Raw genomic sequence first — 22,421 nt, 5'->3', positions numbered from 1 at the left:
GCGTTTGTAACAACCGCTGTAAATTTATAGTACTTGTCAAAGTTTGTCAAAACAGAGACATAGGTATATATGATATAATTCGCCAGTCTCCTCACTCACATCTGTCCGAAGCCGAATGCGCAGTCGCCTTCTGCGCATGTCCGAAGCCAAATGCGCAGTCGCCATCTGCGCAGCTGCCCGAAAAACCTTACGAGACCAACATCGCAGCAGACGGTGGATTTACGGCCGCGAAAATTCTAAGAGAAAGGCGACTTCGACCAACATCGCGGCAGGCGGCGGATTTATGGCTGCAAAAATTGAAAGAGAAAGGCGACTTCGACCAACATCACGGCAGGCGGCGGATTTACGGCCGCAAAAATTGAAAGAGAAAGGCAACTTCGATTAAAGCTCTAGAGGCCTGAAAGGCGATTTCGACTACAGCTCCTGGCCTAATTACGCATTCATTCAATACACCTGTATCAGGTTTGTGGTGCTTATACTTATTACTATTCCACTCGTGCTCGTTTCATCTTACGTTGTCAAAACGGGCTCTTTGTCTAGTATATATTTGAAATTTTTCATTTTATGACCTGTATACAGTACTACATTTCGGAAAATATTGTGGCACTGATGCAACATTATTCATATTCATTCACATACCATCTTGCGGTTCTAATCAGTGACCATGTTTTGTTTATTTTTTTTCGATCTTGCCCAGTCTCCAGATTTTGGTGCATGGTGCTGTTTCTTTTGTACTCCAGGACATGCAGAGAGGAAAGAATAGTACAGAGAGATCAGTTAACAGTTCCCACACACCCAAGGACCGTCCTTCCTAGGATTTTGGACATGTGTACCTGTCGCAATGTACACACTTCTCTCTGTGCTGTGGTTCCTATTACATTGAAGGGGCGCCTAACGCAGACTCATTTTGCTTTTCTGGGGGAAGTGGCTATCTTGGAAAAGAACCCTGTCGATGTTGCATCCTCCTTTTCTTTTTCCATCGCCGTTTCTTGTCAGAAGCAACGACGAAGTTCCTCTGCAAGGTGAGCCATGAACACTTTTCTCCGTGGACTCCGTACATGACTTGCACAGTTCATGTGCGTCGATCGCCGCCAGGTCAAGCATAGCACAAGCCATCGTGCTCCTGCTAGCACTGAATAAGCTCACGCCTTCTGGTGTATGATGTCAATACAGCGCGGAGAAAAAAAGAAGGGAGAAGGGTGGGCAAGCGAAGCGAGCAGGGTTCAAAGCCCCTTTGGATATAAATAAAATATACACACTATATTTAAGTAAACCATAAATCATAAAGACGATCGCCTACAGCTAAAGTACTGTTTTATGAAAACTGCAGCATACAGTATATTTTGAGTTTTATACATTTAAAAAAAAATACGAAAACAAACTGAACCATCTAAATTGCATTGATTTGAGGCAAAACTAGACATGGGGTGGCCAAACATTTTTTTAACCCTTTACAGTGCATCCCATTCATTAAATACAGGAATGTTCCAACTTTGCCAGTCATTTGGGCCCATGTACCCGCGTTGGGCCGGGCAAAACTCAACTGAAATATAACGACGGTATCTTTCTTGTCTGAAAAGTGTCACAATTGGGGTGGACCAACGCGTTGTAACCCTTCACTGTGCTTTTTAACCATAACATAAATCCCATTCATAAGATAAGATTGCGACAACTATACCAGTCAATTTTACCCACGTATCCACGATGGACCAGTAAAAGCTCAACTGCAGCTTGACAACATTTGAACAAAGTAGAAGAATTAGCTGGGTGGAACTGAATAAAAAGGCTGTGAATAAGTAGGTAACTTCAGGCAGTTAAATTTGCTAAATTTTGTGAAAAACTCAGCCGTTTTTTGTGTTTGCCAAAAGCAAACAAATTACGATTTATTTATTCACTTGCTGTGAGGCTCGTTCCTGCTTTCCACTTTTAAAAGTAAACTGCAAGTAGTTTTAACAAGTTAGGGTTTTCTTATAGGCGTACTTGATACACTATAAAATGCAGATAAACACGAAATTATTATTATTACATAAGTAACGATTAAAATAAATGTAATTAAATACGAACTCACTGCGTTCAGACAAAATCGGATACTTAATCCTTAAAAGCTTCTCGTGAGTAAACGCGTCACTTTTCGAATTTCCTCTGCTGTTTAATATTGACCAATCACATCGAGCTTGCTACTCATAGTGCCTCTCTATTTCATCTCATAGGTGTTGCTAGGGTGTTTGATAGGCTTTGTGATTGGGACAAGGACTTACATGTAGCCAACCGTAGGAAGTTTTATTAGAAGGCTAAGAAGGGGAGAAGCTTCTGTTTACTGACGTCTCAGTTTGGAATCGAGTTGTATTAATGGGATATTCAGGCTTTCTTCGTGTTTCTTTTTTATCATTATAATCAGAAAAGAAAATTTCCAGGATACTGTGAAATCGAAGTATAAAGACTCGACAGCTATAAATATGTCATTTACCTTTCGAAGAAACAGTAAGCAGTCGTTTGTAAGTACATTATATTCAAAATATTTTACTTGACCATCTTTTATTTCGTTACTTGAAAGTTTGTATTTGTTAACAGGCATCGCTGTGACACATCCACGAACGTAAAGTTGGATTACATGTGTTTAATTAGAATGGATAGGTAGATGCACAAGTGGAATAGTAAAAGATTTTAATAAGTTTGAAAGGTCCACCTATCAACCATATCTACCCAAGGAAATAGAGAGCACAAAAGGATACATTCTGAAGTAGCCAAGAAATTTTGTTAGTTCATTGCATGAGAAGCATTTTCTGAAAAACAGAAATGGAAATTAAAGTTATAAAATAAAAATGCAATCTTTGTCATTTCTTTGAAAAAGTTTATACGCAAACATGCAAAAGTAAAATTAATGCCATTTGCAATTTCATTTTCCACACATAATTTAGAGAAAAGCCAAGCAAAATGACACCTTTTATTGGCTAACTAGAAAGATTACAATATGCAAGCTTTCAAGGCAACTCAGGCCCCTTCTTCAGGCAAGATGTAATGATTACATCTTGATTACATCTTGCCTGAAGAAGGGGCCTGAGTTGCCTCGAAAGCTTGCATATTGTAATCTTTCTAGTTAGCCAATAAAAGGTGTCATTTTGCTTGGCTTTTCTCTACATTCATAATGGCTAACACGGTACAACACCCTAGTACTACACACATAATTTGTCATTTTATTTTCCCTGTTGTGTTTTCATGTTCTGTACACTTCTTGGTGTGTCAGTATTATGATTAAAATGCAATCCCCACTTTAGATTTGCCTTTTCTCCATGGCTTGCATAATAATTTCTAAAATGAAAATTAAGTATTTCCTTTATGTTTTCTTTTTCATTGGGTTTGTAGTACATATGTGAAAAAACTTGAACAAAACCTTAAAATGGATAAATCAATAACAAAGTCTTGGTCTGGATATTCACTTTCAGCCTGGACAGCAATGAAACTGCAAAAATGAAATGCCAAATGCAGTTGCTTATTAAAATTTCCTTTTTCACTTTGCTTTTTCATTTTCAAGTTCTCCACATGCAAATACCGTATAATTTAATTAGTGCTGGTCAATGGACTGGGCTAAGATATCAAGTTGTGACTGACTCATTTTTGAAAGGTGCCTGCAGGTTCTAATGAGATGGAAACTGGTGTGCAAGAGAATTCTTTCAGACATAAAAGGGATTTCAGTCTTTTTCTGGAGCCCAAATGATTTTTTTTACTTTAAAAGTGACATTTGTTCATTTTATTTTACATAAATAACTAACAGGCATGTTCACCAGGTAATTTTATAGAAACAATTATCTGATCAGATGCACATATAAATCTGAAGATAATATGAAACTGATATAAAAATACAGTTCAAAAATTTTTTTGCCCCTATTTAAGAATATTTTGGAATTATATTTTTGGAGTATTATGTTTATTACATTCTAGAATAGTCAGGAAATTTAGTCTTTTTTTTTAAATTTCATTAATTTTGTTTATAAATTTGAAATTAAATGATAGATAACAGTTCATATTTGTTAGTCATATATTTCTTAATGAGGTGGATTAAAAAAAAATCTTATAATGAAAAAAGCATGAATTAAAGGCAATTTTTGGATTATGGAAGGTGTTCATAGTGAATAATAATTACTGTATCACCATATTTTGAAAAGTAAAGTAAAAAAATACTACTGTATCACTTTATTTTAAAAAGTTTTAACAATAAAGAGTCCTGTTGTTGATCAAACTAAAGTGTCCTGTACTACTGGGGAAGTGGTGAAAATGGTGGAGGGTTTAAATTTATATTATAACTAGGGGGCTTGCCACCCCCCCGCCCCCAGGCTGTGCTACGCGCCAGCCACTTGGCGTTTCTGCTGCTCGTGTTGTGAAGAGGGGTCTGAACGCACCCCAAGGAGATGTGGTCGCTCCTCTGAAACCCCCTCTTAAACGATGATACAATGGGAAACAAATAGTTTTTTTTTTTTATCTCCTCTTTGCTCGATCAGCTGCTGGATTGCTGCTGCTGGCTTGCTAAAGCTGCCGTGCCGCATGATCTGCATCTCGCGCGGTGTTTCAAACATTTAAAAGCCTGTAAAGCAGCTGTCCTACTCTTTGTCTTATTTCCAGCCCCGGGTTTGGTTAAAATTCTTGGCACAAAGTCTTGTCTTGCGAGACGTGAATTCTTGATATTTTTTAGTTTATAATTTAAAAAAGGAATAAGAACCTGAAAATCTAACAACATCACATTAAAGTTCGATACATTCTGAAAAGAATGATACGAAACATATATATGTAGGTTTTAAAGTATGCCCGATTAAAAACGTGACGTTAAAAGTCACATAAAATCGTTGAACAAAATTCTTGCACTTTTAGGTTTAGGATTATATATATATATATATATATATATATATATATATAATATAGAGTAGATACTACAACAAAAATAAAAGTACAAAATGTCCCATTTTCAATTCAGTGTAAATAAATGTAAATTATAATGTAAAAAAGGCTGATTTTTGTTATGTTTAATATTGTAATTAAATGGCACATTAATTACTTCAGAAATGTAATTTTGCATATTCTCTGGATTTTGTGAGACAGTTTCACTGTAAAGTTTGCACTGTGGAGATGGAGTGATCAAAATCACATGACTTAAACACAATCGAAGTAAGAAGTATTCCATTAATCGGAGTGGCTACAGCTGCGAAGGACAAAGAAGTGTGTGAAATTAAGGTTCAAATTAAGGTCTATTGTTAATCGATGCACAAATGATTATGAAAGATGAAGCAATCAAGAAATCACACCTTGACTCTGTATGAGTCTACAACCCCACCCATTAACCTGCGCTAATTAAATTATATTTGCATGTTGAGAACTTGGAAATGAAAATTCAATAAGCAGCAGGTGGCACTAATGCTTATTTGCATTTGCCATTTCGTTTTGGCAGGTTCATTGCTGTCCAGGCTGAAAATGAATATCCAAACTGAGACTTTCAGATTGATTTATCCATTTTGAGGTTTTAAGTTTTGTCACACATGTGCTGCAAACCCAATGAAAAAGAAAATATGAAACAAGTATTGAATTTTCATTTTCAAAGTTATTATGTGTGTCATGAAGAAAATGCAAATCTACAGTGGGGATTGCATTTTCATTTTAATTATGACAATGACACACCAAGATGGTTATGGAAAATAAAAAAAATAAAAAGGGAAAATGAAATGACAAAGCGTTGATTTCATTTTATTTTTTAAATGTTCACAAATGACCCTTATGTGTATGAAAATGAAACTGCAAATGGTGTTATTTCATATTTTTTTTTAATTTTGGCAGCATCTTTCCGTGTGGACTTTTAAAAATAAATGGCAAAAGAGAGATTGCATTTTCATTTAGAATTTTAATTTGTATTTCCTTTTTTGCAGAAAATGCCTCTCATACATCTGTACTATCAAAAATAAAATAATTTTAATGAACTGATTCAGGCCTAATTTTTATTGCTTTTCCTGAACACTTCTGTTATTACCAGTATAGAAAAGCCTTTCAAGTAAACCTTTTTGGTGCTGTGAGTTAAATGTTTCTTTTCTTGTTTATGAAGGATCTATGCGAAATGGAGTAAAACACATGCTGCATTAGTATTACACAACTGTTTCATGTGGTGTTTTGTGAAATGCCACCTTTATTATTTTCAATATAGGCCCCTTGGGCACATTATCAGTGGCGTATGGCATTGATTTTGTATTTAAATACTTTGAAGACAGCAAGGATTAAGTTGGCAAAGTATTTGCATTTCCTTATCCACCTTTTTGGACTCTGTGTATGCTGCCAGTAATAGGTGCTATATATCTATTTTTAAATATGATTGTAGCCTAGACCTTGACCTGATGGATTCTCCTTCTTTACATCACTCGTTGAGGTTGTTTGCTGTCCTTAGGGTGATGGTTTGATGATGTTGCACAAGTTGGAATCCATGCAACTTTTGCAGACCTAACAAATGTATTGGTACCTGTTGTGATGTGAAATTTTACATACAACTTGATAAATATTTTGTATGTCTTTATTTGTAATTTAGGCAAAGCAATGTAATTTAGTGTTAACCCCCCCCCCCCTTTTTTTACGACTGAGTTTCTTTGAATTTTATGACAGAGTTGGGAGAGGATGTTCCTTAAACCAGTTTGGCGAGTGTTTCTTTGCTAAAATCTTTCAACCCCCGCAAAAAAAACCCAGGTTACGTTAACATGTGGTTTGGGGGCAGGTGTTAAGATGTTGTATTCTCCCATTGGTCTGAAGTATGGCTGTTTGGAATTGGCTTGGATTAGAAGCTTTTAAGTACCATGATGTCCTATTGGCTCTAGGGGTTGGACAGAACATCTATAAATGTACGTGCTTAAGCTCACAATCTCTCTCTCTTGCTAACCTGTGATGATGAAAACAACACAATGAAGAGCACAGCTCAGCAGCCATATTGACCAGAATTAAGGCCTGTTCTGAAGAAAGCTGAGCACCAATGATGCCTTAACTAGAGACATTTAAGTAACTACAAGTCTGTGTGCCACCTGAACTACATATCACCATTTAATCAGGATGTATGGTTGCCAATATTCAAATGTACTTTGCATTTTGTTATTATTTATGAATATTACCAATAATACGTTGTTTTATGTGTAACTTAACTCCTGCTTGTCTTTTTACTACATCTAATTGCCCGAGGTTATAGATATAGAAGGGAAGGTGGGGATAAGTTATATACAATAATACCTTTATAAACAGTGATAAGTCCATGAGATTAGGCATTTTGACAAAGGCTACATATTAATAACTAGACATTAAGCCTGTTACAATAACGGGCACTAGAACAGTAGTGCATTCTCTTTGAGAATTTTATTTTACGCTCATTTTCCTGTTCCTGTATAGATCTATTTGCTCTTCCGAGTCTTTCTCTTTTAGCTTTTTTCTGACGCTCATTATCTTTTTTGGGTGGCATGTTGTTAGTAGATAGTCACAGTAATATAGACTTGTACATCCTGTGGTGCCCGGCGAGCGTTCATGCCCAGCCGGGACGCCCAGGTGGACCGGAGGAGGGCTTGTGGATCCTCCGGAACACGAGGGGGCGTCCTCCCTGGTTGCTGTGGGGACCACGGGTACAGAGCTTGGAAGCTCATCCCTGTAGGGGCCCGTGGTCACCGCCAGAGGGCGCCCCAATGCCTTGGAAGTGTTGGACCTCAGTACTTCCGCCACACTGGGAAGTGCTGGGGGGAAGAGTATTGGGGACACCCGGAGGGCTTCCGGTTTCACAGCTGGAGCTTCCGCCACACAGGGGTGTGGCTACGAGCCCTCAGGATGCAGCTGGAGCCCTTCCGGGGTGAATAAAAGGGGCTGCCTCCCTCCAGTCATGGGCAAGAGTCTGGTGGAAGTGGACGAAGCTTGGTGGAGAGGAGTGGAGGCGGACCAGAGACTGAGAGAAGGCATTGTGCGTGTGGCCAAGGACTTGAGGGGTGATTGGTGCTGCAGCACTGGGTTTATGCTCACGATAAGTGTAAATAGTAGTTGTGAATAAACGTGTGTGGTTTAAATATCATGTCTACCTGTCTGTGTCCGGGCTGTTCCCCACAATCCGTAATATTTTCTGTTAAAGTAATACTGGCTTATATGTGGCTGTAATATGCGTCACTGTATTGTGTGCCTTTAATTTTCTCTCGCAGTAATACTGGTTTGTATTTCCGTAACATGCCTGTAATTTTCTCTGACAGTAATACTGGCTTTGATGTCTGTAATATACGTTTAATTTTCTGTCACAACAGTGGGCAATCAGCAGATTCTCCCCAGCAACTGATGTAATGTGTGGCGTGTAGTTGATAATCGTGCTTTTGGCGTCTCTCCAGCAAGTACTGTGCAGTTCCCCAGCAAGTAGTTAGTAGCGTGCAGCTGATTATTGTATGTGTGGCGTCTCCCCAGCAACGGATTTTATGTGCACGAAAATAAATCTACTTGTAAAAGTCATCCTATTGTAATATCATGAAAATTCGTATATTTAGGAAAACCCCTTCAACGACTGACACTTTACACTTTACCGGGCCAGCCTTCTTAATCGCAAATCTGACATCCTCAGAGTGAACACTTGCACAACCACAAACACTAATCCCACCTCTTTGGGGAAGCTGGTCTCCGCGTCTCAGTACTAGGGATGGGGATTGATAAGATTTTCACGATTCCGATTCCATTTTCGATTCTGTTTAACAATTCGATTCTTTATCAATTCTCCTATCGATTCTTATTTTTAAAAAAGGAGAACACACAGGTCGATTAGCTTAGAACTTTGTTTTATATCTTATCTTTGAACAAGATAGAAATTTAGGAGTAGCATGACCTTTCAAACCCAACAGTGAGATCTTAAGAGATCCACAGCCTATGGCTCCTCAATGGGGTGCCACGGGGTCCCCAGAAAAAAATTTGTAAATGTAAAATAATAATAAATATTCTTCTGTAGCAATAACAAAGTATAACATAAATTATTCTGTGGCAATTACACAAGAATGTCCAGTAACATTTACACTCTCCTTTTTAAAAGTATATATGAGCTGAGCACTCAAAAATAAAACTATACCAGCCAGCAACAAATACAATCAACTCAAGTCCAATGGAACTGTGCACTCTGCAATTCTGCAACCATCAACTATTTTGACAGCTACATCCATGTTGGCCGCATTATCAACAGTGGCTGCCACAACCTTGTCTTTGATACCATACTCCTCCAAGATCTCATCAATCTCCTCTGCTACAGCTGTCCCTGTCTGTGCCTGGTACACTGGTTTGGTTTTGAGGACTTTTTCTTGAGCCTGGCCATTCCTGACATAATGCAGCGTTACTGTGAGGTAATGGACCCAGGATAGAGCCTTGTGGAACACCATATAGAATATCATGTGTCTTTGAGTTATAATTACCACAACTAACAAAGAATTTTCTCCCTGCCAGGTAGGATTCAAACCAATTTAAGACACTGCCAGAGAGGCCCACCCATTGACTAAGGCGATTCTTAAGAATATTATGATCAATGGTGTCAAATGCGGCACTCAGATCTAAGAGGATGAGAACAGATAAATGGCCTCTGTCTGCATTTACCCGCAAGTCATTTACTACTTTAACGAGTGCAGTTTCTGTGCTGTGATTTGTTCTAAAACCTGACTGAAATTTATCAAGAATAGCATGTTTATTGAGGTGCTCATTTAACTGTATAATGACTGCCTTCTCTAGAATTTTACTTAAGAAAGGCAGGTTAGAGATGGGTCTATAATTTTCAAGAGCAGAGGGATCGAGATTATTTTTCTTAGTAGGGGTTTAACTACCGCAGTCTTAAGACAGTCTGGGAAGACCCCCGTATCTAATGACGAATTTACTATGTCAAGAACATTATCACTAAGCACGCCCGATACTTCTTTGAAAAAATTTGTTGGTATTGGGTCAAGGGCACAGGTGGAGGGTTTCATTTGAGAAATTATTTTATGTAAATGCGGTAAATCTATCCTAGTGAAAGACTTTAATTTGTTTATTATGGGGTACTGGGGTTTAGGAGGATCCTTAGTGTTGGGGAGATATACTATGTTATTTCTAATATCATTAATTTTTTGATTGAAAAATACAGCGATAGCCTCACAGGTTTTACTGGAAGTACTTAGGAGGCATTCCTTTGAGTTACCTGGGTTTAACAGATGATCAATTGTCGAAAATAAGACTCTGGGATTACTAGCATTGTTATTTATAAGCTTAGAGAAATAGCAGCGCCTCTCAAGACGGACCGTGTTATTGTATTCTGTTATTTTAACTTTTAACATTTCATAGTCAATAGTTAGTTTAGTTTTCCTCCATTTACGCTCAGCTCTACGGCATGTTCTCTTTAAATCAGACACTCTTTGGGTCTTCCATGGTATAACAATGCTAGAAGATTTTTTAACTGTCTTTTCAGGTGCAACTAAGTCAACAGCAGCCCTCACTTTAGTATTAAATCTTTCCACCTTACTATTTACATTCTCCTCGCTATTATAGTTGGCACTATAAACGGACTGATTGGTTAGAATGTTTGAAAGTTTTAAAGCTGCTGATGAGTCAAAGAACCGTTTTTTAACAATATGCTTCTCATGAGTGTTTTCTATCATTATTTCTATATTAAAGAGTAGAAGAAAATGGTCTGATAGACCAATATCAATGACCTGCTTTATATCAACTTTTAGTCCTTTAGTAATTACTAACGTATGACCTGCTTTATGTGTAGGCTGATTAACGAGCTGTCTCAAATCAAAAGAGTCCAGGAGGTTCATAAATTCTTTTACTTTCTGGTCACATTGATTATCTATATGAAAATTAAAGTCGCCGACTATTAAGAGTGTGTCATAGTTCGTAATTAAGATTGACATCAAGTCAGAGAATTCCTCAAAGAAAGACGCGTTGAATTTTGGAGGTCTATACACGGATAATACTAGAACGTGAGAATCTCCCTGAATAATAATGGTGAGATACTCAAAAGACTTGAATTTACCAAAACTGATATTTTTACATTTTAACCTGCTCGAGTAAATGTTTGCTAGCCCTCCACCTCTCTTTCCTTGGCGATCAGCACGAGTAAAACTGTAATCCGGAGGCGCAGATTCGATTAAAACAGCTGCGCCATCTGAGCTAAGCCACGTTTCACTTAGTGCAATAAAATCTATTTTTTTATCACTAATAAGATCGTTGATAAAAAACGTCTTGTTAGTTAAAGCTCTAACATTTAATAGTGCCATATTCAATGTTTCGGAGGAGCAGAGATGAATACTATGTGCGTTATTGATATATGGAACAGGAATTAAGTTATTTTTATTAGCGCCGCTCTGCGTGTATTTTTTGTTTAATCTATGATATGTTTTTATAGTTTTAATACATTGTTCATCTAAAGTAGTAACTTTAATTAAATTATTGGTGTTTATGCCGTATTGCCTAGATTTTCTATGTGCATTAAGATTGGTTATTACAGTATTTATGTTGTGCACTTTTATGGAAGATTTTATTAAACAATTATCATGACCAAGCACAGGAGTGGCATTTCGGAAGGGGTTAAAAGCAGAGATAGATAGTCAAGATAAACAAATTACCTTGGATATGTTTTCGGAGAGGACCCGGGCGCCGAAGCTATTCGGATGCAGGCCATCTCGCTTGAAAAAACGCGGTCTTTCCCAAAAGAGGTCCCAGTTGTTGATGAAACCGATGTCTTGATTCTTGCAGAAGCCCTGCAGCCAGTTGTTTAAACCAAGCAGACGACTGTAGTACTCGTTTGATCGTCTGACGAGAGGGAGTGGACCCGAGATGAAGATCTTTGCCGATGGGGTCCTCTCCTTTGTGTCTTTAATTAATGCAGTGAAGTCTGCCTTGAGGATCTCGGACTGTCGGTGCCTTATGTCGTTTACAAACCTTCTATGATGAATGAAAACTTTGGACGGTGTTTTCCCTTGCCCGGACGCGGGTCACCGGGGCCCCCCCTCTGGAGCCAGGCCTGGAGGTGGGGCTCAATGGCGAGCGTCTGGTGGCCGGGCCTGCACCCATGGGGCTCGGCCGGGCACAGCCCGAAGAGGCAACGTGGGTCCCCCTTCCCTTGGGCTCACCACCTATGGGAGGGGCCAAGGAGGTCGGGTGCAGTGTGAGCTGGGTGGTGGCTGTAAGCCAACGAAGCAGTTGAGAACGATTGGGTGCGACTCGCCCCAATGACCTCATAAACTCCCCGTGGTCGTGCAATCGCGCCCACGGAGACAGACGCAAACTGGATTTAAAAACTGACCTTTTTTTTTTTTTTTTTTGAAGCCGTGGACCCACCATACCACAAATAGCATTATAAATGTAAGTTGCAGTTTTATTATTTATGTATATAGCTTAGCTTGAAGCAAGGTCCATATTAATGCAATTTGCCTTAATGACGGTTCATTTGGTAAAGATGTCATCACCAAGTTGCACTTGTTTTGTTTTATTTTATTTATTTTATTTTGATGTGTGTTTTTACTACAATTCTGTTCAGTGCTTGCATGGACTGGGTGCTTTCAGGGTCATGGGGTCCTGTGGCTGTGGGACATCTTTTGGTGAAGAGAGGTTCAGTGATCTTGACTTTGCTAACAATGCTGTGATCTTCACAGAGTCAATAGATGCTGTGATCTGGGCTCTCAAGAGACAGAGTGAAGAGTCTGAGTGTCTGGGCTTAAATGTGTCCTGGATAGAAACCAAGATCCAGGCCTTTAATATTCTCTTGGGCACAGCCATCAGCATTGTGTCTGTTTGCAGAGGGAATGTTGACCTCGTCAAGAGATTTTCTTACCTCGGCAGTGAGATTCACTGGGGGCCATGAGGTGGCTGGAAAGGGTTGTGTGATTTTCCCAATATCTCCTCCAAAGGATGAAAGTCTAAGTCTTTAGAATCCTGGTACTCCCTGTTTTGCTATTTGGTTGCAAGACATGAATGCTATCCAGTGACCTGAGACGAAGACTGGACTCCTTTGGTACAGTGTCTCTTCGGAGAATCTTTGGCTTTTTTACATAGTACAGTAGAATCTCGCTTAGCCGACATAAATGGGCCGACAGAACATCGGATAAGAGAAAATGTCGGATAATGGGAGGTGTTAAGAAAAAGCCTATTAAACATCAAACTATGTTATAATTTTACACATTACGAGCCTAATACAGTGGAACCTCAGTTCACGAACATCTCTGAACACATACAAATCGGGTTATGAGAAAAAAGTTTGCCAAACTTTTGCCTCTGTGCACGACCACACACTCGGTATAGGAACAAGCCAGTTTCCCTTTCGGTTTGTGCGCGCGCCGATGATTTCCGCACGTGTTCAGTCTCTCCCTGTGCATTCCCTGTGCAGTGTTAGAGGAAGAGCGCGAGAGAGAGACACAGACAGACACATGCACGCACGAGAGAGAGAGAGAGAGAGAGACACACACACACACACACACACACACACGAGAGGCACACGCACGAGAGAAAGAGAGACGCACGCACGCGCGAGAGAGAGAGAGAGAGAGACGCACACACACCCGTGAGAGAGACACACGCCAGAGAGGGCCAGCCACATAATCCACTGTAATCATGTTTTACAACAAAACAACAGAAAATTTTAACTGAAAAAATGAACATAGCAACAAAAAATAAACTACGCTCATGCTCGCAACTTGCAGTTCTTGTTGCCAATTGATGCGTTTTGTTTTTTTTTTGTGGTGGGACGTCGGATAATACAGAATGTTGGATAAGCGAGACTCTGCTGTAGTTTTGTCTGTCTGGCTTTGATCCCCTGCTTTGTTCATTGGTTAATGATCTTCTGAACCAATGTGCCCACCACTATCTACCTGTTGCAATCTGGTAGCAGTGTATATGTAGTTTGTACTTCTTCATTTATCATTATGTAGTTTTTAAATGTTTTTCAATTTGTGTGCTGATTTTTGTACATTGTTTTGCCATCATTTTATTAATCTAAACCATATTCTCTAACATTTGTTTAACATTTTCTAACATTTGTTTAGAAACACATAGCTCATGGCTTGATTCCTTCTGCTACTATTGCTCCCAGACCTGCTGTATCCCGCACCCCACCTCCACGTAGCCCAAATGCCTCACCAGAAAGACCAAGGTATGTCAGTTTTATAATTTCTGTAGTTTGCATAGGTTTAATTATAACAGGCAGACATTTTCTTACTGAATATTTGAATTTGTACTTTGAATGATACTATCAATTTCTTCCTCTGTGTGATACAAGTGACATTTGGTTATACTATAACTGTTTTTGTTTGTGTCCTGTTAGCATTTTATGTGTTGTTATATGCATGCGGCAGTTCATAAATTGTACATTACCCTTTCTAAGAGCTAAGCTATTTCCACACTGTATTGGAGGTTTTCACAATGTTCTAAGCTGATATCTGCAATAGAAGAGGACTGTAAATCTGAAGAAGGGACCTGATGGATACTAAAATCATATTCCTTTAAGACAAAAGAATTTACATGCAAACTTAATTGGAATATACATTTAGAGATGAGGCAGATGAATAACATAATAGTAGTCTAACCTCAGAATGCATGATCCTCTGATTGTTTTGGATTAGAGAATTAGATAATAAACATGCTACTGCTCACCTGGTTAATGTATGAATCTATTGTGCTGGAAAAGTCTTGTAATAGTGGAACTAAGTAAAGAAAGGCGCTTAGAAGATGTACAGTATAGTCTACAAGGTTTAATTATTTAATCTTTTATGTACAACATTTCAGAAACATGTCAACGTAAAATGAAACATTGGTGTGATACACGATTGGACTTGACTTTCAGTATAGGATTGTGGGAATCATATCTAATATTTAAAAATTCCACATGGTTTGACTAAATAAAGCGGGAAGATCTCACTATGATTCTGTGCTTTCACAGCAATAAAGACCTTCATTATTATTCATCTGCAATGATGCTGAAATTAGCTGTTGCATATGTTCATTACAACATAAAGTTTGTTTAGTTAGTATTTCAAAACTTCCACTTTGGTCAGACATTTGTTTGGCTCAGCTTGTAATACTCCAAAGCAGGGGTCTCTAAAGTACGGCCCGTGGGCCAGATATGATTTTATCCGGCCCAAGGAAGAATTGTGCGGAATTGCGCCAAGTGGACTAATTTTCCAATGAGAATCTGCAAAAAAAAAAAAAACACAGGGTGTTGATAGATTTCAGATGCATTAATTAAAATTGTGTTCAAAATATATTGATATTTCATATTATGTTAATATTAATATTATTTACAACTTTATTTAATACTGAATCATAATTGTATACTTAGCGGTATTTCTTCTTACTTGTTCGGCCTCGATCAACAGTGTCAATTCGTGCCGTTGTAGGTAGCTCTGGCGCTGTGACTAATCTTTAAATTGAATCTGGAAGTTTGATACTAGTCATTGTGGTTAATTGTCCATAAGAATACTTGCAGTGGTTCTGTGTAATACTCAATTTGTAATGGCATACATTTATATTTAAAGGTGTGTATTCACTTATTCACATATTTGCTTGTACGGAGTTCTCGTGATTTTAATAATTTCATAATTATTTATAAATGTATTCTCTTTTATAGTTTTAACATGGATGGGAAAAAGAAAAGAAAAGTTGATCATGAATGCTGTGTGTTTAATGAAGAATGGGGTGTTAAATATATCTTCATACAATCGAAGTCAAAGGATAAAGCTGTATGTCTCATTTGTAAAGACACTGTTGCTATGTTGAAAGAATACAATATACACTGCCACAATGATGCAAAATATTCTTCAAAGTTTTTGCAGTTTAAAGAAAAGGAGTGTTCAGATAAATTTCAATAATTATGTCGTTTGTGTTCTCAGCAAGATTTATTTACAAAAGCAAACTCAGAAAATGAAGCCATAACCTTGGTAAGCTACAAGGTTGCTAATGTTTTGGCTAAAAGAGGAAAACCATTCATCAATGGCAATATCATCAAAGAATGTATGATGGAAGCAGTGGCCATTATGAACCACTTCTATCAGATACCGAGTGGCTGTGGAAATTGGCATTTTTTGCAGATCTGGTGAACCACATGAACAATTTGAATTTAAAGTTGCAGGGTGAAAATAACTTAATTTGTGATTTATTAACTCATATCAAGGCATTCAGAGCAAAGTTGATACTTTTGGAAGGCCAGGTGAAAGATTGTAACTTTGCTCATATGCCATACTGCACACAGTTGCATTAAAAGGGTGAAGCAGAATTTTCTTTCTTGTTCGCAAATTTAGTTATTTCAGATCTTAAACCTAACAATTTCAGAAGCGATTTGCTGATTTGGAAGGCAGTGCTAGGGAAATTAGATTATTTCAGAATCTGTTTGACTGTGATGTTGCTAATGTCCCAAGTCATATTCAAATGGAAATTATTGAACTTCAGGCAAATGAACATATTAAAGATGAATACAAGGAAGGAACATGGGCTCACCACCTATGGGAGGGGCCAAGGATGTCGGGTGCAGTGTGAGTTGGGTAGTGGCCGAAGGCGGAGACCTTGGTGGTCTGATCCTCGGCTACAGAAGCTGCCTCTTGGGACGTGAAATGTCACCTCCTCTCTAAAGGGGAAGGAGCCTGAGCTAGTGCACAAGGTCGAGAGGTTCCGGCTAGATATAGTTGGACTCCCCTCGACGCACAGCTTGGACTCTGGAACCAATCTCCTTGAGAGGGGCTGGACTCTCTACCACTCTGGAGTTGCCCCCGGTGAGAGGCGCAGAGCGGGTGTGGGTATACTTATTGCCCCCCCGACTTGGAGCCTGTTCATTGGGGTTTACCCCGGTGGACGAGAGGGTAGCCTCCTCCCGCCTTTGGGTGGGGGGATGGGTCCTAACTGTTGTTTGTGCGTATGCACCGAACAGCAGTTCGGAGTACCCACCCTTTTAGAGTCCCTGGAGGGGGTGCTAGAGGGCATACCTTCTGGGGACTCCCTCGTACTTCTGGGAGACTTAAATGCTCACGTGGGCAATGACAGTGAGACCTGGAAGGGTGTGATTGGGGGGAATGGCCCCCCCGATCTGAACCCGAGTGGTGTTTTGTTATTGGACTTCTGTGCTCGTCATGGATTGTCCATAACGAACACCATGTTCAAGCATAGGGGTGTTCATATGTGCACTTGGCACCAGGACACCCTAGACCTCTGTTCGATGATCGACTTTGTGGTCGTTTCGTTGGACTTGCAGCCACATGTCTTGGACACTCAGGTGAAGAGAGGGGCGGAGCTGTCAACTGATCACCACCTGGTGGTGAGTTGGCTTCGATGGTGGGGGGAGGATGCCGGTCAGGCCTGGTAGGTCCAAACGTGTTGTGAGGGTCTGCTGGGAACGTCTGGCAGAGCCCCCTGTCAGAAGTAGCTTCAACTCCCACCTCTGGCAGAACTTCGACCACATCCCGAGGGAGGTGGGGGACATTGAGTCCGAATGGGCCATGTTCCGTGCCTCTATTGTTGAGGCGGCTGACCGGAGCTGTGGCCGTAAGGTGGTCGGTGCCTGTCGTGGCGGCAATCCCCGAACCCGTTGGTGGACACCGGCAGTGAGGGATGCCGTCAAGCTGAAGAAGGAGTCCTACAGGACCTTTTTGTACTGTGGGACTCTGGAGGCAGCTGATAGGTACCGACAGGCCAAGTGGAATGAGGCTTTGGTGGTTGCTGAGGCAAAAACTCGGGCGTGGGAGGAGTTTGGGGAGGCCATGGAGAACGACTTTCGGACGGCTTCGAGGAGATTCTATTCCACTGTCCGTCGTCTCAGGAGGGGGAAGCAGTGCAGTGTCAACACTGTATATGGTGGGGATGGTGCAGTGCTGACCTCAACTCGGGACATTGTGGGTCGGTGGGGGAAGTACTTCGAAGACCTCCTCAATCCCACTAACATGCCTTCCAATGAGGAAGCAGAGCCTGGGGACTCGGAGGTGGGCTCCCCCATCTCTGGGACTGAGGTCACCGAAGTGGTCAAAAAAACTCCTTGGTGGCAGGGCCCCCGGGGGTGGATGAGATACGCCCTGAGTTCCTCAAGGCTCTGGATGTTGTAGGGCTGTCTTGGTTGACACGTGTCTGCAACATCGCATGGACATCAGGGACAGTGCCTCTGGATTGGCAGACTGGGGTGGTGGTCCCCCTCTTTAAGAAAGTGGACCGGAGGGTGTGTTCCAACTACAGAGGGATCACACTCCTCAGCCTCCCTGGAAAAGTCTGCTCGGGGGTTCTGGAGAGGAGTGTCCGTCGGATAGTCGAGCCTCGGATTCAGGAGGAACAGTGTGGTTTTTGTCCTGGTCGTGGAACAGTGGACCAGCTCTACACCCTTAGCAGAGTCCTGGAGGGTGCATGGGAGTTTGCCCAACCAGTCTACATGTGTTTTGTGGACTTGGAAAAGGCATTCGACCGTGTCCCTCGGGGAATCCTGTGGGGGGTACTCCGAGAGTATGGGGTACCGGACCCCCTGATAAGGGCTGTTCGGTCCCTGTACGATCGGTGCCAGAGCTTGGTCTGCATTGCCGGCAGTAAGTCGAAACCGTTTCCAGTGAGAGTTGGACTTCGCCAGGGCTACCCTTTATCACCAATTCTGTTCATAACTTTTATGGACAGAATTTCTAGGCGCAGCAAGTGTGTTGAGAGGGTCCGGTTTGGTGGACTCAGGATTGGGTCACTGCTTTTTGCAGATTTGCAGGGTTGGTAGCGAGATCCTGCCCCAAGTGGAGGAGTTCAAGTATCTCGGGACCTTGTTCACGAGTGAGGAAAGAATGGAGCGTGAGATCGACAGGCGGATCGGTGCGGCATCCGCAGTAATGCGGGCTCTGCATCGGTCTGTCGTGGTGAAAAAGGAGCTGAGCCGCAAGGCGAAGCTCTCAGTTTACCAGTCGATCTATGTTCCTACCCTCACCTATGGTCATGAGCTATGGGTAATGACCGAAAGAACGAGATCGCGAAGAGAAGCGGCTGAAATGAGTTTCCTCCGTAGGGTGTCTGGACTTTCCCTTAAAGATAGGGTGAGAAGCTCAGTCATCCGGGAGGGGCTCAGAGTAGAGCCGCTGCTCATCCGCATCGAAAGGAGTCAGATGAGGTGGCTCGGGCATCTGATTAGGATGCCTCCTGGACGCCTCCCTGGTGAGGTGTTCCGGGCACGTCTAACCGGGAGGAGGCCCAGGGGAAGACCCAGGACATGCTGGAGGGACTATGTCTCTTGGCTGGCCTGGGAACGCCTTGGGATTCTCCCGGAAGTGCTAGAAGAAGTGGCCGGGGAGAGGGAAGTCTGGGCATCTCTGCTCAAGCTGCTGCCCCCCGCGACCCCACCTTGGATAAGCGGAAGAGAATGGATGGATGGATGGACAAGGAAGGAAACTTGATCGATTTTTATAAATTTTTTAACACTGAGCAGTTTCCAAATTTAAAGAAATTTGCTTGTAAATGTATCTCCATTTTTGGGACAACGTCTCTTTGCGAACAAACTTTTTCCCGAATGAAATATATCAAGTCAAAATACAGGGCAAATGTATCTGATGAACATTTAAAGTCGCTACTTGTAATTAATGTTTCAAAATTTGAACCTCGGTTTAACACTAGAATTACCAAAACCTACAAAAAACTCGTAAACCCGGCCTACCTTAAATCCCTTCGCACCTCTCCGTCAGTATCTTTTGTCTTTTAAATATGCAGATCAAGACAAGCAGCAAGCAGCCTACTATTCCATTCCACCACCCCCGCAGAACGGGCACAAAATTCTCCCATCTCATGCCTTAATTATCTGGGAGTCAGGTACCTACAGATATATAGGGAAATAATAGATTGCTATTTGGAACACATGCATTTCATAGGTTGTTGTAGACAGGAACACACATGTAAAGACATCATTAAAACAGAAACTTTTTCATATTTTAGTAATAAATGACAAAATGTAGACATAAACTGTATAATGTGTGAAGCCTGAAGTCCAAAGATCAAATAAACACTTTCACAAAAGGTTCAAGGATGATACAACAGTTTCCGTGGCACAGCGGTAAGAACTGCTGACTTGTAATCAAGAGTCCCCCGGTTCAATCCTGACTGCCTCGTATATTTACCGTTTTAAGTAGTGAGCTGCTCTGATTGTTAATATTATACAATAAAAACATGCATTTGATTTGCGTCTTTAACAGCTGGTGTAAATTTGTAGTACTTGTAATAGTTAGCATTTTTTTTTTTCACTTTTATTCTGTCAGTCACGATCACGATACATACTACCCACCCAGGCATCTGACGCTGTTAGTTTTTATTTGAAACTGGGTGTTTTGAGACAATGAAAATGGAAATTCTCAGATCTGGATGGATAAAAGCTGAGACACAAACGCTGGTGAATCTGCCTTATTGATATCTCATTGTCACTTTAATTTTTTTTTTTATTCAGTTTATTGAGTGTTCCTGCTTATGCTGAATTAGTATGCACCTTATGGTCCATGATGTCAAAGCTGCACTTGAAAAAAACAGAGACCTTCTTATAGAGAAAGTTGAGAGATATTGCAGAGTTGAACTCTACAACAGAATTGCACTTTTGCTGTCGCTGTACTTTGTATATAAAAGCCAGATCAAATGTTATTTACCTATTTACCTTGATTTATTTACTTTTCTTCCTACAGCGTAAAGTCACAATTAGACTGCGGAGCTTCCGATATACATATACAAAGTACAGAGATGGCAAAAATGTGACATGCATTCTTTCTCCGATTTAGATACCTTGTCATCATCTGAATTCACCTCTGTTATAGCGCGTCTTTATCTATAAACAGCATTGTCACATCGGGGGAAGTGTGAACATGACTGGGAGAATCAAAATGAATAAAGTAAAAAAAACAAAGCTAACGCTAACCTTTACAATTACCATAAATTTACACTGGCTGTTACAGACTCAAATCAAATTTATGTTTTTATTCTAAAATAGTAAGAATAAGAGCAGCTCACTTTGCAAAACTGAGTCATCCGGGGTTGAACTTGTGACCTTTTGATTACCAGTCAGCAGTTCTTACTGCTTCGCAACCAAAGCAGAAGTATTATAAACAAGTTTAGAGTTTAGAACAGGCCAGATTTAAATCTATAAAAATAGCCTGCCATAATGCTAAAAGTATCAAAAATAAGGTAAGTGAGTTGGAGCTGTATGTAGCAGAGGATAATTGTGATATTATAGCAATAAAGGAAACCTGGCTAAATAACAAAGATGGAGATGAATGTGACATCGGATACACGTTTTTTAGAAAGGATAGACAGAACAACAAAGGATTTGGCTTGCTGTTTATCTCAAACAGAATTTAAATGTAAGTCCCCTTGAGTTGGACGATGAGCTCCATCTTAGTGAGGACATGTGGCTTCACCTGGAAAACATTAGGGAAAGAGGTCTTATTTAAGGAGTGTGTTGTAGACCATCCAATTCAAACAGTAATTTCAAAACACATCTTTTTAGTAATATCAAAAAAGCAAGTTTACAGGGAGATATTATAGTCATAGGGGACTTAAATGATCCAAATATTAACTGAGATAACCTTGCAGATGAAGGAGCACTTGAGTTTTTAGAAGTTATCAGTGACTGTTTTTTAACACAGTATGTTAAAGCACCAACACGGGGTGAAGCTTCTCTGGATTTAGTATTTTGCAGTAATCAAGACAGAATTGAGAGTGTAGAGGTAATTGAACCATTACGGTCAAGTGACCATAATATAATACAGTTCTCAGTATTTTGTAAGAGTGCAGTTGCAAAGACTACAGTTGTTAAGTTGAACTTTGGTAGGGCAAATTTTGAGCAGATGCGCCAAAGTCTAAGGCGGATAGACTGGGATAAGCTTTTAAGTGTATAGACAGTTGAGGAGCAGTGGAACAGGTTTAAAAATGTTTTACATGTAATGCAGGACAGTTACATACCTAAATTTGGAATTACTAGGAAATTAAAAAAAAAACTCCACAGTGGATTAATAAAGATTTAAAAAAGAAGCTGCAATGGAAAAAACTGCTTTATAGGGCATATAAGACTAATGACTGCAATGTCAATCGCAGAGCGTATGAGATCATGAGGACAACCATTAAGAAGGATAACAGGGAAGCTAAAAGGCAGTTGGAGAGGAATATATAGGATAAGGTGAAAGAATACCCTAAGAGATTCCTTCAGTATTTTAGTAATAAAAGAAGTAATAAAAGAACAGTCAAAGAGGAGGTGAAGTGCATCAGAAAAAGTAAAGGGGAATTAAAAGATACAGACAGTGAAATAGTGAATGCCCTAAATCAAACAAATATCCCATTATATAAAAAGGATGAAAGGGAAGATCCAAGCAACTATAGCCCAGTAAGCTTAAAATGCATCACAGGAAAATTAATGGAAGAAATTACTAAGGATAAAATTGAGCAACACTTGGCAAGAACAGGAGTTTTTTTGGAAA

The 22,421-nt window shown here is 40.2% G+C and overlaps 3 protein-coding genes across 11 annotated transcripts in view; 1 reads left to right on the top strand and 2 right to left on the bottom strand.

The window, feature by feature from the left end:
* The window catches only part of faap24 (FA core complex associated protein 24), a 225,031-nt gene extending 222,889 nt beyond the window's left edge, over nt 1–2,142 (bottom strand). Inside the window, exon 1 of the mRNA XM_051931563.1 lies at nt 2,069–2,142. The gene's annotated coding sequence lies outside the window, so the exon portion shown is untranslated. The remainder of the gene's footprint in view (nt 1–2,068) is intronic.
* The window catches only part of LOC114657616 (uncharacterized), a 708,025-nt gene that overhangs the window by 329,648 nt on the left and 355,956 nt on the right, over nt 1–22,421 (bottom strand). The window lies entirely within an intron of this gene.
* cep89 (centrosomal protein 89) overlaps nt 2,285–22,421 on the top strand; it is a 416,738-nt gene continuing 396,601 nt past the window's right edge. Inside the window, exons 1-2 of the mRNA XM_051931539.1 lie at nt 2,285–2,495; nt 14,022–14,128. Of these exons, the coding sequence (XP_051787499.1) occupies nt 2,457–2,495; nt 14,022–14,128 (146 nt within the window). The 5' untranslated portion in view covers nt 2,285–2,456. The remainder of the gene's footprint in view (nt 2,496–14,021; nt 14,129–22,421) is intronic.

This window comes from Erpetoichthys calabaricus, chromosome 9 (assembly GCF_900747795.2).
Source record: "Erpetoichthys calabaricus chromosome 9, fErpCal1.3, whole genome shotgun sequence".
NCBI classification, from domain to species: Eukaryota; Metazoa; Chordata; class Cladistia; order Polypteriformes; family Polypteridae; genus Erpetoichthys; species Erpetoichthys calabaricus.
This window is presented reverse-complemented; position numbering and strand designations above follow the sequence as displayed.